At 40.1% G+C, this 13,529-nt stretch overlaps 1 protein-coding gene across 2 annotated transcripts in view; it reads right to left on the bottom strand.

The window, feature by feature from the left end:
• Window positions 1-13,529, bottom strand: part of LOC126760732 (protein singed) — a 63,764-nt gene that overhangs the window by 16,191 nt on the left and 34,044 nt on the right. For both annotated transcript variants that reach the window (XM_050476589.1, XM_050476590.1), the window contains one exon: window positions 2,965-3,255. In XM_050476589.1, coding sequence (XP_050332546.1) covers window positions 2,965-3,169 — 205 coding nt within the window. In that variant the 5' untranslated portion in view covers window positions 3,170-3,255. The remainder of the gene's footprint in view (window positions 1-2,964; window positions 3,256-13,529) is intronic.

The following is a 13,529-nucleotide window of genomic DNA, read 5'->3' as shown; positions in this document are numbered from 1 at the left end:
TCAACATGCTGCCAGCAGTCGCAGGTAAAGGCGGTCAGCGACGCGCTAGCAAATGCTCAGCTGCCATTTAATCTATTTTCTGCACAGCCACACAACGATACAAACGCACGGCGTTGTTGCATGGCTGCAAGGCGCAAGATGACACCGCAAGTGTAGCAGTAATGAGAGCGTGTTGGCAAACTAGTAGTGTCACTGCATCATTTGCTTAATGCAAGCTACTCAAACTACATTTGTCTGTATGTATGTACAGGCAATAATCTAAATGTCCAACTGCTTAGAGCGACAATAGCAAATGAAAATGTCCATTAACACCCATCAAATGGATATGAACACCTTCAAAATATATAAATACATATAAATATGTTATTGTAATTCATCGATTGGTGCGCGTTCCAAGCGCCTGAGAATTCACATGGCACAGAGAAATTTAGAAATAATAAAATTCTTCTACTATGCGCGCCATTTCAGTAAGTAAGCATGCATGTATGGATTGGCAATGTCATGGGAACAAATTGTAAAATTTTGTATAAATTATCATCCTGGGAAAATTGAAAAAGTAGAAGATCAAGAGCACAAGGAGAAGATCACAGTTACTTGTTAGCTGGTGACACCTGTGTGGTTGGTGTAAACTCAGATTTGTTGAAATTTTGATTTGAAGTCTACAATCGATTTTATGTATTATTTCGAGGTCTTCTTTTCATTATTGTTCACAAAAACTTCAACGGTTATACATACTCGCATTTCTTTCCTCGATTTGAGGCAAGGAAAGGTTCTGACTTGGTTGTTTAGTTTGCCATAAGCGCTGCTCGAGGCTTGACACATAAAGATCCAAGTACGGCATTTTGATGCTCAATCGTGTGAGACTTTTTATTTATAGCTTCTGAGATTCGCCATTCCGTTTTGTTGATGACTATAAGGATGTGTTTCCAGATTACATGTTAGGACCGTTTCCTGTACCTCTTAACTTCAAAAATACTATTAAAGTTTGGTTAATGAAAAGAAGGCATGACGCTGAGCAATACCAAAAGCTACATCAGGATCGGGAAGGACCTCTCCGAGTCGTTCTATACCAAACGAGATTTTAGACAAGGCGACTTTCTATCATCCAACTTTTTCAATATACTCCTGGAGAAAATATTTCGTGCTGCAGAGCTGAATAGAGAAGGTATAATCTTCTTCAAGAATGTACAACTTCTGGCGGAAGCCGATGACATCGATATCATTGGTCTCAGCAACCGCGCCGTTAGTTCTGCTCTCTCCAGACTGGATAACGGAGCGAAGTAAATGGGTCTAGTAGTGAACGAGGGCAAGACGAAATATCTCCTGTCATCAAACAAACAGTCGTCGCATTCGCGACTTGGCTCTCACGTCACTGTTGATAGTCATAGCTTCGAAGTCGTAAATAATTTCGTCTATCTTGGAACGAGTATTAACACCAACAACAACGTCAGCCTCGAAATCCAACGCAGAATAACTCTTGCCAACATGTGCTACTTCGGCATGAGTAGGCAATTGAGAAGTAAAGTCCTCTCTCGACGAACAAAGACCAAAATCTAAGTCGTTCATTATTCCTGCCCTGCTGTACGGTGCACAGGCATGGACTATGACAGTATTTAATGAGTTGACGTTACGAGTTTTTGAGAGAAAGGTTCTGAATAAAATGTATGGTCCCAGGCCCATTGGCACCGGCGAATACCGCAGTCGATGGAACGATGCGCAGCGAATTAAGAGACAGCGGCTACGCTGGCTTGGCCCTGTCGTCCGTATGGATGAAAATACTCCAGCTCTGAGAGTATTCGATGCAGTACGCGCCGGGGGAAGCACAGGAAGATGGAGACCTCCACTCCGTTGGAAAGACATCGAAAAGGAAGAACCACTGGCGCGCTGTTGTAAACTCGGCTATAACCGAGCGGGGTATATACCAATAAAGAAGACGAAGAGAACTTTTTCAGAAAGTTGCTGTGCCATTTTTGCTTCGGCTCGCCTATCTATTCAAGACCTGCCTTTAGTCAAAATTATGACTATTTTTTGGTTTATGTGGGTTTAAGGCTGCAATCACCGTCGGTTTCAATTCCGGTTTAAACTTTTCTGATCTTTCCTAAAGAGCTTCGCAAAGGTTATCTAGAAATTACCACCAAATTAGAATTTTTAAAACTTATTAGCCATTATACTAAATTTAATAATTATTATAGTGTGATTTAAGTCTGATCTGAGACAAGCGCCAACAAAAATTTTGACCATTACCAGTTTAACCAGGTTTTAAAACACAACTGTACCCCGTGGTTGGTGAGACAAAGCTACCCAATTATTATCCAGTTTCTAGTTGCAAATTTCGGGCATTTTTCGATAATAGCTCCTTCAATTTGTTGAGTTGTTGTCAGAAGCATCGCCTATTAATAAGTTCACCAAGTTTTAGAAGCTCATAATATAGCGCGTTCTTCTGATCCCACCAACTACAGCGTCACGAATATTCGGCTTTGCCATGGATTTGGCTTTGTGGCCAGGTTTCACATATGAATTTTAGGGTTAACGTAATGTATCCATTTTTCAACACTAGTCACAATTCGATACAAAAACGACTTGTGTATTAGCTTCAGTTCATATGGCATCCCATTTCCTTGCTTTGGAATGTAGCCAGCTGCTTTTAAATGAATTGAAATGGCTATTAGACTATCTCACAAAGATTCTGCATATTAAAACGCAACCCATAAAAATTTATGTGAACATGCAAAATGAAATGCCTCGACAAGAGACCAAAACGAAATATGGTATAATCACCGAATTCTTTTGCGGTGATTCTACATCGATATATTTTTCGCTTGTCCATCTCTGCATTAACTTGATTAATTACATTTTTAACGAGATAGGTTTTAAGAAAAATAAATTGCCTTTATAGTTAGTAAATAGTTTATACTAATAACACGGAACATAACTTAAATGCAACAAGTTCTACACAATACTCACTTTCGCCGGTATTCGATGGCTCCAATGTCCACAGTTGTTTCTTCTTGAGGCTGGCGCCATTCGCATTCAACTTGAAGCCGAAAGTTTCGGCCGTCATATACCTGTGTGCGCCATTAATCAGGCCAATGGTCCACCAGCCCTTCTGCTGATTCTGTGATATGATATCACCGTTCGTATGGTTCAGCTCATAGCTTTGACCATTCATTGTACTGCTTACTGGTTGAGGAGCAATGGTGACGACTTTAATGAAACTGACGAGGTGTTGGAAAATGCGGGACTAAGCTGATGAATCTGTAACAAAGAAGAAGAAGCATAAATAGAGGTTGATAATAAGCAGCGAATAAGTATTTGGTTCATGTGTGAGCCATAATTAATTGCTCAATTTGTGCGAAACTAAAGACACCGATACGTATAAATGCGCGGCAATTATAATCTAAAACATTTCTTCAACATTTTCAAATATAAATCTGCCAAACGGCTAAATGCTTGCGCAAGCTGCTATCGGAGTATACAGTGGAAATGCAGTGTTAGTGGAACGAGTATTTCAACAAACCGGAACATTTCTAGCGAACACTTCAATGAAATATGTGGCAGTCATGCATGGAACTCGACGAAACTCACAACTCGCGGACGATCCTGCCGCTCACCTAAGCAATTGTATATGTATGCATTTATGTATGGACTCGTATTTGCTCAAGATAGTCGTCATTACTCCAGTCCAGCGCTATCCATAAGCCTCTTTTTCGGCCGATTACGCGTTTTTAAGCGATTGCCTTTCATTTAGCAAATTGCAAATCACAAATTCATATGCAACGCACAACTGCAACTGCTTTCGCACAGAACGCGCTTTGCATTTTTATAAACAAGCATGCGCATGCGCGATACACAAGACAGGGCTGGGAGCTGCCATCAATGTTGCATGCCTAAATTTAGAAAAACGGCGCAGCACAACATAGAGGCAAGACGACAGCATTCAGAGGAATTGGGCGCATCAGTCTTTGCTCCGTTCGTACATGTGCTCGAGTGTCGCATGATGACAACGGCCGCAGCGAAGACGAAGCGACAGGAAGCTAGACGTCAGTGACGCCACAGATGCCGCCACCGGCGATTACAATGCATCAAGCGTTCAATATAGATATAAATTAATTATTTCTGGAGGTGACGGTGGGGATTGTTGCTTCAGCTGTGATGTAAATACAGCGAAATCAATTATATTGTAAGCACTTATGCGAAGTATGACGCTTGCCATTTAAAGAGCTGACAAGAATCGCTTATTGTGCCTCAACTGAAGAACTTGCCAACAGAAATTCGTCGGTTTTTGGTTTTAGTTTTCACCATATCATTATACATAATCATCAGATTAATATTTTAAGGCCGTATTTCATTATGTAATATATCTTATATATAAAGTGATTTTTAGCGGCATAAAATTTCCTAGAGGGTTAGCTGTTAAAGAGAAGATACGAGTTTGACATTTAAGTTCAGTTGACTTTAGAAAATGACCATATAAAGACTTACACCGGAAAGACTTTTATAATTTGTTGAAATTTATTTTCAAAACATTCGTTCTGTCGGCAGATTTAAAAAACACATTCGAAATCCAGCACCGGGTCATCGAAAATTCTTATTTATAAACCCGTTAAACCATAAACTCTGATCTAATTATGGTTTAACGGGTTTATAAATAAGAATTTTCGATGACCCGGTGGCGGATTTCGAATGGAATTTCGTTCACAATGCGCTTATCTTCGAGCTCCTCGAGCGTTGCTGGTGATTGATGTAAATCTCTGATTCAACATGCTCCCAAAGAAAATAGCCTAGAGCCGTTGAATCACATGATCTTGGCGGCCATTTGACCGGGCTATTTCTCGAAATTAAGGAGCCGCCAAACTTTGCACGCAATAAGTGAGTTTATGTTTAGACGTGAAACAAGGAGCAGCGTTTCATCTTGTTAGAAATAGAGATTGTGTGAAACTCGATAAATCTGCGTCAGAGACGTCTGATATAATCAAGCAGGCGGGGAAGAGGTCGCTGACGAAGACCGGAAAAAATGCCAAATCCAAAGTGAAAACGATGCTCATTGTCTTTTTTGACATCAAAGGCATCGTCCACCATGAATTTGTTCCTCCTGGACAAACCGTCAACGCCAAGTTTTACGTGAAAATCCTCAAGAGACTCAAACGAAGGGTCAATCGGGTCCGACAAGACATCGCAGCCGATTGGAAGTTGCTCCACGACAACGCCCTGGCTCACACCGCTTTTCTTGTGAACAGCTACCTAACCAAGGCCGGCATCCCAACGCTTCCGCAGCCGTCCTACAGCCCAGATGTGGCCCCCCGGACTTTTTTGTTTCCTTGCCTGAAAAGACCGATGAAAGGCAAACATTTTGAGACGACAGAGGGGATCCAAGCAGCATGCACTTCGGCTCTCAAGGCTATTCCGGTTAATGCCTTCCGTGAATGCTTGGAAATCGAGCTGGCAGCGCTGCATGCCTATTTTGAAAGTTTTTAAATTGGAACGATTGGTTCAATAAATAACCTGAACGGCAGATATTTGGTATCTCCTTTGCTATGGGCTTTTCTTTGATGGGAATATGGTACGCGAAGAGCTCTTACAGTAGCCATCGGACTAAACGAATTCTCGTAATAATCTCAATCTAATCTAATCAATATCTAAGCGTTGTATAAAAATTAAACGTGACTCAATGAAATTTCAAACCTTACTGAACGCATTGACAAAAATCCCTAACGGTAGGCACTGTACAGAATATAACAGAGCTTGGACTTGAATACATAAGAATATAAATACATTGGTGTCCCACGTGAATAATACAAATTTATGCGGAATACTCACGAACAGTCCCGACAGAGACATTCATATGAACACACATACATATGTTATATTCCCGAAGTCATCAACGCCAAAGTCGCACTAGCATCGGCCAACACAAAACAAGAAATGCTATCAGACATGTTCATGTAAGTAAGAGAAATATCTTCATTGCAAATTACACGACACGATCAGAATCACGGAATTCAATTACGCCAAAGAGAAGAAGACAAAATGAGAGCACTTTGCTAAATTTATAGGCCATAAATGTATAAACAATAATGGCGAAGTTAGGGGCCTGGATACATAACTATGTATGTATGTACAGCCATGAGTTAAATGAAAGACTAGACTAAGTACATATGTATGTATGTACGTATGCAAACTTGTAAGCATTGGCCGGGAGAGTAGTACCGCAAGCAATTTCAATTAAAAAATTAGTGCACCAACAAAATGATTTATTTGTGATAACCGAAATGTGAGAAATTCTTGCTCAAACATCATTTATTTTATGAAGAAGGCGCAGAATTTCCGGCGTAAACGCTTACAATAGCAACAATACACATAAGAGCGGTGAGGAGGGGCTTGAGGCAAACTGCATATGGTTGCCAGTCTGCTCAGTAAGCGCGCCGCTGGGCATTACAAACACTTGTTTAGGCGAAAGAGGCGCGCGGTAGGGTCGGGGTGGTTGAAAAGGAGTCAGAAATTTGCACGTATGCTCCCTCAGCTCTTAGCTTGCTTACTTACATATGAGCATGAGCGCTTAAGTGCTTATAAGTCAGTGGCCAATGTAAGGCCTGTTGGGTGTGGACTCGCATACTAAGTGCGGCGACAAAGCATAATAAAAGCTAATGGCTGTTTAAACGGTGGGACCAGGCGGCAGCGGAAATCAAAACAACACGGCAAATACTTACATATATATTGAAAGGTATGTATGTATGTAGGAAAGGCTGAATGTAACAAAAAGGAAATATTGGAAGTTGTGTAATGAAAGCAAAAGTTGGCAGCAAAAACCTGACTGAAAAAGGGAAGAATACCAAAAATGAACACCACTTGGAACACACCCAACTTAGGCTATAAATATCGATCATTGCGCTTAGCAACTTAGCAAGTGGAGGCGTAATTCAATAGCGTTTATGGGCAGAAGTGCAAGACAACACACACATACATAAATGCATACATACGTACAAAAATTCATGTAAACATATGTATTTGTATATTTCACTAGCTTCTTAAGCCATAAAACCAGCGTTTAATCGCTTATTTAAGACGTTAATAAAATCAATTTTTATGCCTGAAGATCTAAATCTAAGTACATTTAATGATTGTGTTTATTGCGAGTCGTAAAATCAGGACTCAGAGGGTTAAGATCAAATGGGACATAAGCGGAATGCTAATGTCTTAAAATGAAAAAATATGTATTGATGCCTTTATATAAAAAAAGAAAGTTTCCATACACTATTCTTTGATCGGTTTTTATTGTAAAATTTGTATGGCAGCTATATGATATAGTGATCCGATATGAAAAATTTCTTGGGAGACTGAGTCATTGCCTCAGAAAATCACCGATGCCGAATTTCGTGAAGATATTTCAGCAAATGAAAAAGTTTTCGATACAAGCACCTAATTCCGATCGTTCAGTTTGTATAGCAGCTATACGCTACAGTAATGCGATCTACTCAATTTCTTCGGAGATTAGATAGTAATCCATGTCAAATTTCGTGAAGATACTTCATCAAATGAAAAAATTTTCCATACAAGCTTGATTGCGATCTTTTAATTTGTATGGCAGCCATATGTTATAGTGATCGAATCAGAAACATTTCTTCGGAGATTCAGTTATTGCCTCTGAAAATAATCCATGTCAAATTTCATGAAGATACCTCGTCAAATTAAAAAGTTTTCCATACAAACACTTGACAACGATCGTTCAGTTTGTATGGCAGCCATATGTTATAGTGATCGGATCTGAAAATTTTTTTCGGAGATTGCATTATTTCCTTAGATAGTAATCCATGCCAAGTTTCATGGAGATATCTCGTGAAATGAAAAAATTTTTCATACAAGCACTTGATTCCGATCGTCGGTTTGTATGGCAGCTATACGCTATAGTGGTCCGAAAGTAGTACTACGAAAATCCACGCTCTGTAAAGAATGTGTTTCGCGCACTTCGTTCAATTAAAGGCCAACATAATCGGCTCACTGAACGTTCTATTCGCAACACCATCTACCAACTTGAGACCCAGCATTTATTGTTGTATAATATTCGACCGGATAGACAACGTCCAGCTCGCAGTGAAGAAAATATAGCTTCCGTAGCTGAGAGTGTACACGAAGACCGTAGAAAGTCGATTCGAAGCCGTTCGCCGCAACTCGGATAGACGTATGGAACGACACTTCGAGATCTTAAATTGAGAGCGTACAAAATACAGATTGTGCAAGAATTGAAGTCGCTCAACCTTCCTAAGCGACCCTGGTTTGATTTATGGGCTCTTGAAAAGTTCCAAGAAGATCCGACGTTTTCGAGCCAAATTTTGTTCAGCGATGAGGTCCATTTCTGGCTCAATGGATATATAAACAAGCAAAATTGTCACATTTGAGACGAAGGGCGACCTGAAGATTTTCAAGAGCTCCATTTCATCTAGAAGAAATAACGGTTTGGTGTGGTTTGTGGGCCGGTGGAATCATTGGTCCATATTTCTTCAAAAATGATGCCGGTGAGAACGTAACCGTCAATGCCTACCGTTATTTCGTCATGGTAACCTACTTTTAATATACTCTATTCATGGTATTATAATTTTTTTATTGAAAACTCATTGCTCTGATATACGTTAACCTTAAATAATTTGGTATATAAACAATTTTTGAAGAATTACTGGTTGTAAGTAAAAGCAAACAGTTTTTCTAGCGATTAATTTTTAAGTACTTAATTGGCTCAAATAATTTGGCGTAAAATCATTTTTACTTAAGCATCGTGACCAATCACAGAGCCACACCGCGCTTGGCGTGCCAAAGTGCATCTTCAGATTTTGCGCCGCCTCAGCTCATTACCTGCACTGCAGCGCGCTGGCTGCTGTGGCATGATGGGTGCAGAAACCTTTGGAATCCGCTGCAGGGAAAGCGTATATAAAGTAAATACCACACAAAAAGCAATTTTCCGTTACCGTTGTGGAATGTGTGTGTGGCACGAAAAAGTGTGCGCCACGCAGCGTGATCGCTGATCGTGTAAACTTCAAATATGCGCCAAGCGTATAATTCAATTAAGTTATGGTCTGTAAAAATAATATGCTATGTAATCATCAACGCACTACATCACTTACAAGCCAAATGCAACTCCAAAGGCCGTGTTGAAGTGGCGCAGAGCAGCATCGGCAGCCTAACAACGTCAGATTTACAACCACGAATGGATGTAGATATGAGCAGCCGATTGCGCAGTTATCGAATTGGCAGTATGTATGTTTGTGTGCTTATACATATCTACATCTAGAAATGCACGCAGGGATCTACTTATGCATTTTTTGTAGAATGACTGCATTGCGGTTGTGGACTAATGCATGTAAATTACTACTCGTATGCGCATTCGTACATACTCGTACATCGTCGTTATTTAAGTATACGAGTAGAAAAGAGTTATCATGTTTTTCTATTAATATTACTTTGAAATCTTGCATACGATCAGATTTGGAAAGCGCCCACTTAAAATATTTTGTTGATCTGTTAAATTTCGTGGGAAAGATCAGACGGGCGATCGACAGTAATAAATGAGCAACAAAAGACAATTCAACAAGATCATTGGATTTTTCGATGAACTCGTTAGTAAATGAGAAAACGAATAAAAATACCAAAAAAAAACGAAACGAAAGCTAAATACCCTTCACAGGTGCATTTCTGTTAGTAACTATTTGTTCAGTTTGTATGGCAGCTATATGCTATAGTTAACCGATCTGATTAATTTCTTCGGAGATTACATTGTTGCTTTAGGAAATAATATATACCAAATTTCGTTAATATATCTTGTCAAATGTGAAAGTTTTCCATACAAGCATTTGATTCCGATCGTTCTGTTTGTATGGCAGCTATATAGTGGTCCAATATCGGCCATTCCGACAGCTTCTTGAAGAGAAAATGACGTTTACAAAATTTCGAAACGATATCTTAAGAACTGAGGGACTAGTTCGTATATATACAGACAGACTCCGACGATTCCTTCTGGGTGTTACAAACTTCGTGACGGACTTAATATACCCTGTTCAGGGTATAAAAATAAGACGAATGTAATTTGTTTTTACAAAGATTTTGTGAAATTTTCAGTGGAAATTTTTCAAAACTCGCCATTTTGATGTCATAACCAGCACTCCCTTGGAAAACAGGTGCCTGCGGGTTGACCACAGAACTTCTTACAGGATCATTAGGAGTAAAAAGACCAAAGTACGTGTTTTAATTAACAGCATAAACTTTGCTTTGAACGATGTCGATTTCGACAGACATTTATACTAATAGACCCACTTCTATATCACAAATGGTCACAAAGGTCCAGCACACTGAATAATTCCAATTCGAAGCAAAAAGACGGAATTTGTCTCGAAGGAGGTTGATCATATCTCTAAACCTTGTCAGGTTGTAATCTTCTAGTAGTAGCTTGGCGTAGCTGATGCCTGCTGCTAATGCCGTTTTCTCCCCACTCTATCCACGGTGCGAAGCAACTTCTTTACGGTGTGGGGCCCCACCGCAATGCTTGGTTCTGGCATCATAATCCTGGAAGATGCCGCAGAGCGGGTTAGTTCGTCGGTCAGCTCATTGCCGGCTACCTTGTTATGCCCCCGCACCCAGGTCAAGCGTACACGGTTACAAACTAATAGGCGGTTCAGCTTTCCTATGCACTCCTCCGCTAATAGCGATTTGACCTCATAAACCGAGATCGCTTTTACTGCCGCTGAGTATAGCGATACGCTGGTTGCGATAGTTGCGATGGAGACTGATTTCTGCACACTGACGTATAGCAAAGACTTCTGCTTAAAAGATGCTCCGAAAATGTCCCATTGGTATGGATAGTTTGGTATACAGTCTCGCAATGCCCGCTCCAATGCCTTCCGGTATTTTCGAGCCGTCGGTGTATCACTGGATAAAGCTGTCCGTCAATAGTAGGTCGAGCGAGGAATCACTCCAATCCGCCTTACTTCTTTGTAAAGTTTACCCTCTTCGTAACGTCGTCCCTTGGAAAGAATGGCCAGTGGTGAGTCATCCCCTAAGACCTTCATTTGTTGAGACGACATTATCTTCTTTATGTCCAAACCTTCTGCTGCCATTAGCAGTGAAACACACCATCGCTGATTGTTTGATCACTAAATGCAGCAGTGTGAGCTTCAACATGACTTCAATTGCTGCGATTGGGCAAGTGCGCATTGCCCCTGAAGCGCAGACGCAGGCGAGTTTTTGCAGCTTCGATAGTTGAAGGCCTACCGAAGACTGCATTGCCTTCGATGCCCAAGCAACCGCTTCACAAATGACAATGGGCGCCACGATCATGGTATACAGCCACCTGATGATACCTGGCTTGCAACCCCAGGATCTGCCAGCTAGGCATCTGCATATCATGAGTGCCTTGGTGGCTCTGGACAGTCTTAGTTCCACGTGTCTATTCCACCGTAAGGTTGAGTCTAATGTGAGGCCTAGGAATTTGACCTCTTTAGACACCTCCGACTCCCTGCCACCAAGTACCTCAAGCCCAGAAGAGATCTTTGCTCTGTAAAATGTACTACGGTTATTTTTGACGGGTTGATATTTAACCCTACCAAATGGCTCCATCCCTTTGCCAGACTTAAGCTCTTTTGGACTATGTTACACAGAGTGTTCTCAAATTTACCTCGTGACATTATGACCACACCATCGGTGTACCCCTGGCAATCCCATTGTTTGTGAGCAAACCAAGGAGCTCATCTTCTACTAGTCTCCATAGTAAGGTGCATAGAACTTCACCCTGTGGACTGCCCCTCATAGTACCAAGACGTATCTTACTCTCCCCCAGAGTGGTTTCAGCTATCCCTAGCTACAGTACTGGAGTCACCACATTCCTTTTCTCAATACATATGTACATACATATATGTATGATTTAAAGAGATCCTGCGATTCCTCCTGGACCATTACTAACTTCATAGCAAACTTAATATACCTAAAAATATTTCACTCGATATTTTTAAATTCACATTGTCCTCCAGCTCGTATCTATTAAGTTGATTAGCACTGTAGCTACCACCATTCATGAACATTTATCAATTTTCTTGAGAATTTTGTAAGAAAAATACACAATTTTTTTTACAGTTATGTTAGCTACAAAATACAAAACACATTTTGCAGATCTTCATCAAAAAGTCAGTAAATATTTTTTTGTTGCCGACCGCTAGGTTGTAAGAACATGACCGATAACAATTGAATTGAGAAAATATGAAAGACATGAGACAGTGACAACTTATCAGACACACACAACGAACGGTAGTTACACTACTTATTGCGGCAACTGTAACGAAAAATAAATTAAATGCCAACGCAAAGCCGCGGAAAAATTGTACCAAAGGTAAAAAAAAATACAAATTTAAAACAAAGAGAAATTGTAACATTAATTAGCGAAGATGCCGAGGCAGTCGGAATTGGCAGAAGACAGGGGGCTGCGAGAAATGCTCATTGCGAATGCCGAATACCGAAAGCGAGTGTGTGCATTGCATTGCTATCAACTGCATTTTACAACAACACACACATAGGCACACACACACGTGCGGTTAAATATGTACTTACGTAAGTGCATAAATGGCAGAGTTGATACTTAAGCTTTCAAGTTCGGATGCACGGCGGAGGCGCCCCTTTTGGCAAGTTGGCGATAATGTGACCAACCAGTCCAAAGTCGCTTAACTGCTGCCAGTTGCAAGCTGCAAGCTGCCATTACAACAAAGTCGCCGTTTTATTTCACACATTTTTGTCATGGCCATGCGAAGCGAAAGACGACGCGCTCAAATGGAGCAGGGACGAGTGTGTCTCAGCGGCCAGTGGGTGGAGCAAGGTAAAAGCGCATAAGTAGAAATTTATGTGACACGATACTGTTGACTATAAAAATTAATTTAATGCATCTAAATAAAGTGTACGAAGTCGAGATGGCACTTTACGAGCAAACCAGTCAATAAGACTTTAATTGTACTGGTATGGAATACGTGCATATGTACATATGTGTGCGGGTGTGTAGAGCACCATTTGCAGAGGACACGCCGCATTCATGGAAGTATTAATACAAATTGCCAATGACATAAGCGGGCAGTGCAGCAAGGTAATGCAACATGACGCAAAGCTGGCAGAAAATGGAGCGCACACCCTTTATGAAAGGAAAATCAACAAGTGAGAGAGTTGATCACGCAAGAACAAATAAAAATTAACTAAAAGTATATTCACTATTTCAAACCACTTCATATCATTGCTAAGAATTTTTTTTTTCCAAGAGTTTGCAATAATTTATCGAACATAATCGAAAGTATTAAATTAAAAAATAAGTTATAACTTATGCCTGTAAAATAAAATTTTTATCGTTAAAAATATCGATAACTTGAAAAACATAATATCGATAAAAAAAATTCAACAGATGGAAATAAAATTTGTATCGTTAAAATTATAGATAAACTGAAAAACTAAGTATCGATAAAAAAATTTCGATATATTTTTATCGATCTTTTATATTTATTTTGAGACGATTTTTA

Source organism: Bactrocera neohumeralis, chromosome 5, assembly GCF_024586455.1.
Source record: "Bactrocera neohumeralis isolate Rockhampton chromosome 5, APGP_CSIRO_Bneo_wtdbg2-racon-allhic-juicebox.fasta_v2, whole genome shotgun sequence".
NCBI classification, from domain to species: Eukaryota; Metazoa; Arthropoda; class Insecta; order Diptera; family Tephritidae; genus Bactrocera; species Bactrocera neohumeralis.
Note: the sequence above shows the minus strand (reverse complement) of the source record. Positions and strands in the feature narration are given on the sequence as shown.